This window comes from Morus notabilis, unplaced genomic scaffold, assembly GCF_000414095.1.
Source record: "Morus notabilis unplaced genomic scaffold, ASM41409v2 Scaffold329, whole genome shotgun sequence".
Taxonomy (NCBI): domain Eukaryota; kingdom Viridiplantae; phylum Streptophyta; class Magnoliopsida; order Rosales; family Moraceae; genus Morus; species Morus notabilis.
In genome coordinates this window covers 1,669,540-1,673,899 of record NW_010358084.1, presented here as the reverse complement: position 1 = coordinate 1,673,899, position 4,360 = coordinate 1,669,540, and the positions used below count along the sequence as shown (strand labels likewise).

General features: G+C 36.5%; 1 protein-coding gene across 1 annotated transcript; it reads left to right on the top strand.

Moving 5' to 3' along the window:
• The first annotated feature begins 420 nt into the window (after window positions 1-420).
• LOC21410035 (methylthioribose-1-phosphate isomerase) lies at window positions 421-3,160 on the top strand. The gene is made up of 10 exons (XM_010091879.2): window positions 421-451; window positions 535-623; window positions 741-796; window positions 1,240-1,398; window positions 1,536-1,635; window positions 1,783-1,928; window positions 2,042-2,147; window positions 2,334-2,472; window positions 2,560-2,828; window positions 2,930-3,160. Exons 2-10 carry the CDS (start codon window positions 552-554, stop codon window positions 2,996-2,998), a joined length of 1,116 nt encoding a protein of 371 aa, XP_010090181.1. The 5' UTR covers window positions 421-451; window positions 535-551; the 3' UTR covers window positions 2,999-3,160.
• The last annotated feature ends 1,200 nt before the right edge of the window (window positions 3,161-4,360 follow it).

Sequence of the window (4,360 nt, the reverse complement as noted above, 5' to 3'; positions counted from 1 at the left end):
TATTAACCTATTTATTTTAAACACTAACTAAAAATCACAGTTTTATATCTCTTTTTTGATTGACGAGGATGTTTGGTAGAGGGATTCGTTCCCTGATTCGAATCATGATTCGTAATTTACTATAATATTTTCTCTCATAAAAAATACACATAAATAAAAAATAATTCGAATCACATGATTTATCATTTATCACGAATCATTCAACCAAACGTAAGCAAAAATAAAATCTCCGCTAAACGGCCATAACGAAGGTGTAATTTAGACATTACAACAAATAGAGCTCTACCTTAGAGCCCACTGTGTACTGTCCTGTCTGTCCACTTTGAGAAGAGACGCTGACAACGAAGCAGCATATATTTCATTATTTCCACCTTCTTTCTATTTTCCTTTTTATTTTTTGTCAATCAAAAAAGCAAAAAAGCAAAAAGAAAAAAAAAAAAGCATCTTTTGGGTAACCCCAGCTTTCTCTTCACCATCTTCTTTATCAGCTCTTTCATTTTCTTGAAATTTTACAATTTTTTTTCCCATTTTCAGTGGCGGTGGTTGAATTCATGGCTTCCTCACAGGACAACACACTCCAAGCTATATGCTACAAGCGGGGTTCGCTTCGGCTTCTCGATCAGGTTTTGTATTGAATTTCTCTCATTTTTTCTGAATATTTTTCTTTTTCCCCCCCCCCCCCCCCCCCCTTAAAGAGCGAAACTCTGCGTTTGTGGATTAATTTCTTTGTCGTTTAACAGAGAAAGCTTCCTCTGGAAACTGCGTACTTGGATATTCGGGACTCCACTGACGGATGGTAACGACATTTCTTTTGCTGTCGTATCGTATCATTTTTGCTAAGACACTACTATGTTGGGGCTTATTCATTGGATGAAGATATTATTTGCTAAGTTTACTTTTGTTTAAAAAAAAAAAAAAACGCTTGAGTACTTTGAAAAAGGAATGATACTAACAGAATGATAGCGTGAAAAAAAAATGGGGGTCAAGTTGACATAAAACTAACAATTCAGGGGCATTTATGAAATTTAAATTAGTTTGGGGGTGGTTTTGAATGATTTTATATAATTTAAGGAGTAAAATAGATATTTTAAAATTTAAAGGGCACGTTAGTTTAGAGAGTAATGTAGATTTAATACTAATCATCCCAAGACCAAGTTCATAACTCATTTCATTATTCCATTTAGACCAAGTATTTGTTCATTCATGGATGATCGTAAATTCTTAGTTTTCAATCGTCAGGCATGCCATAAAGGATATGGTGGTCCGTGGTGCTCCTGCTATTGCAATTGCAGCAGCCCTTTCTTTGGCAGTTGAAGTGTCTAACTTGGATCCGTTTGATGGGTCCATTTCCGACGCAGTTTCTTACCTTATCATGAAATTGGATTACCTTGTCTCAAGGTGCTGAATGTTGCTTATTTGATCCTCTTTGTCACTCTGATAAACAACTTTACTTTGTTCACTTTTGTAACCTATTTGCATTCCCTTTAAACAAAGTTGCCTAGACCTTATTGTCTATGTTTTGAATGCTACTTCAGCCGACCAACTGCTGTCAATCTTTCGGATGCTGCAACGAAACTTAAAGAAGTTATATCAAAGGCTTCTGATACTGCTTCCGAAGCCAAAAATATATTCCAAGTAAGATATTTCCATTGTGCTTCGACTTTTTTGTACCGATTTGCTTATTATTTTAGCAACCGTGTTTGTTTCATTGAGATTTTTGCTTTGTTTTCATCCTAGCATTAATGCAAATCTCATGCATTCATTGTTACTAAATTTCCATAGGCTTTTATAGATGCTGCTGAAATTATGCTCGAAGATGATGTTGCTTCCAATAAAGCTATTGGGTCCTATGGAGCAGATTTTCTTTATCGGCATGCCGATGATGGTTCTAAGAAGTTCTCTGTATTGACCCATTGCAATACTGGCAGGTATATCTCTAAACATGCTCTTAGATTATTACACACCTTTCTTCTACGTGGCTCAAGAAGAACCTGGATTTTGTCTAATTGTCTTTTGATAATAATGCAATTTGTATTGTCAGTCTTGCAACAGCCGGATTTGGTACTGCTCTTGGTGTGATACGCGCACTCCATACCCAAGGAGTGTTGAAAAGGGCCTACTGCACTGAAACGCGTCCATTTAACCAAGTTAGCATCCCTTGCATAATCTCCCTATTTTTGGTTTATCCTTGCCTTCATTTTTTAGGGCATTGAGGTTGTATTTGGTTTCTGTTTTGCCAAAAATTTGGTAGTAATTTCGAGCAAAAAGTAAAAAGGTAGTAAACGTGTAATCTTGTAATTAGTTTCTGAGTTTGTTTCCATAACCAATTATAGGGATCGCGACTCACAGCATTCGAGTTGGTGCACGACAACATACCTGCCACTCTTATAGCAGACTCTGCTGCGGCAGCACTAATGAAAGATGGGCGTGTGAGCGCTGTGGTTGTCGGAGCAGATCGTGTTGCTGCAAATGGTACTGCGTTGCACTTGACGATTTATCTACTTATCAAAATTAAAGTGATGGGAGCTTTGCTCATCTGATGTATTCTACTGAATTCAGGTGATACTGCCAACAAGATTGGAACTTACAGTCTTGCCTTGATTGCTAAGCATCACAACGTCCCATTTTTCGTGGCTGCGCCCCTCACTTCCATCGACTTGTCTCTTTCATCCGGACAAGAAATTGTAATAGAAGAAAGATCCCCAAAAGAATTATTGCACACGCGAGGAGGACTTGGCGAACAAGTTGCTGCATCCGGAATAGCTGTTTGGAACCCAGCTTTTGATGTCACCCCTGCCAATTTGATATCTGGCATCATTACAGAGAAGGTCTGGGCTCTTTCTTTGATCTGTATTTCTATGTACCTAAAGGGATAACATGAAGCTGGTAATATTTCAGCTGACGACTTTGTTTTCTTTTCTCCTAGCAGGGTGTGATAACAAAAGTGGATACTGAGGAGTTTGACATAAAGGATTTTGTACAAAAAACTGCTGGGTAGTGTTGAGAGTAGTGGACGGGTAACACTGCTCAGTAGAGGGGCTTCCTCAATCACCAAGAAAACATCTTATTTAGCAGTTATGTAACTCTAATAATTGTGAGGTCAGCATTTCCTTACGCTACGCTCAATTTTCAATAAGTCTTTGTTTGAAAAGTTTGAGAAGAACGTGTGTTTTGGGATTCTTTTTTTCAACCATGCTACATCCTACCTCATGTTATTTGACCTAGTGGCCGTTAGGGCGTTTTTTTTTTTTTTTTTTTTTTTTTTTTTTTTTTTTTTGCAAAAAATTTTCTTTTGCTTTTCCTCGCTAATGCATGATTGAGGCCCCGTTCATTTCACCGATTCAAATTTAAAATTTGAGTTTTGTTATAGTAAAAAGCTCTTTTAAACAGTCACATCTAACTTTTTTACTATAGTAAAAAGCTCTCACATAAAGTCACATCTCAACTCGAATTAAAAACTCGAATCAATGAACTAAACGGAATGTGCACCTGCACATATCTCACGCCCGCGGCCCATCCCATTGACTTCTATTTTTGGTACTAGATGCATGGATAATCATGCAATTGAAGATTCCCCTTAAACTCAAGAGTTAAATTGGATAATTATGCAATTGATGATTCTCCTTGAACTCAGTTAAATTGGGGAACAGCAAAAGTCACAGCAAAACTCAGGTCTAAAACTAAGGACATGGTTAATTATGCAATTGATGATTCTTCTTTTAACTCAAGTTAATTTAGGGAACAGGCAAATTCAGGTAAACTCAGTGAAGTGTACAGGTTCTGCAGTTTATAAATAACTGGCTACAGTTTAATTGATAAAAGATCTCTCCCACCCAGGGGGGAAAAAAAGAACAGGAAAAAAAAAAAAAAAAACCACCGATAAATGAACTCATGTTAAACCTTGCCCTTATAGGACAACTCTTAGACTATGTTGGTAAACTTTTTACTACAATATTTTTTCTTACAAATATTTAAATTTAATTTTTACCGAGCCTTATAATAGTTGATCCGTCAAACATATTATTGATAGTCTTAGCATAGTCGCTTCTCGTAATGCAACATTCAATATTGATGAATGCTTAATCCAAGCAATAAGCATAACTAGAATTAACAATGGAATGAAAGTTAAACTTAAAACTGCTTGTTAATTAGAAACTACGAATTCTTTAACTGACAAAGTAAGAGATACAAATTCCCAACAAAGATGAGCCAACTTGATGATCCACACGTTGGACAAGCAAGCAACCGCCATGTGAGAAAATAGTAGCAATGTGAAGATTAACAAAGCGTAGACATTTAAGTCATTTTGTTTCAACTACAAAAAGACGCTAATAAACACTCGAAAGCAAGAAAAGTTCAA

What these genes read in the sequence shown, in the direction of transcription:
- LOC21410035 (XM_010091879.2), top strand. Translation starts at nt 552, where the DNA reads ATGGCTTCCTCACAGGACAACACACTCCAAGCTATATGCTACAAGCGG. An exon ending in CGCTTCGGCTTCTCGATCAG is followed by an intron (nt 624 to 740) that starts GTTTTGTATTGA and finishes GTCGTTTAACAG; the next exon opens with AGAAAGCTTCCTCTGGAAAC. An exon ending in CGGGACTCCACTGACGGATG is followed by an intron (nt 797 to 1,239) that starts GTAACGACATTT and finishes TTCAATCGTCAG; the next exon opens with GCATGCCATAAAGGATATGG.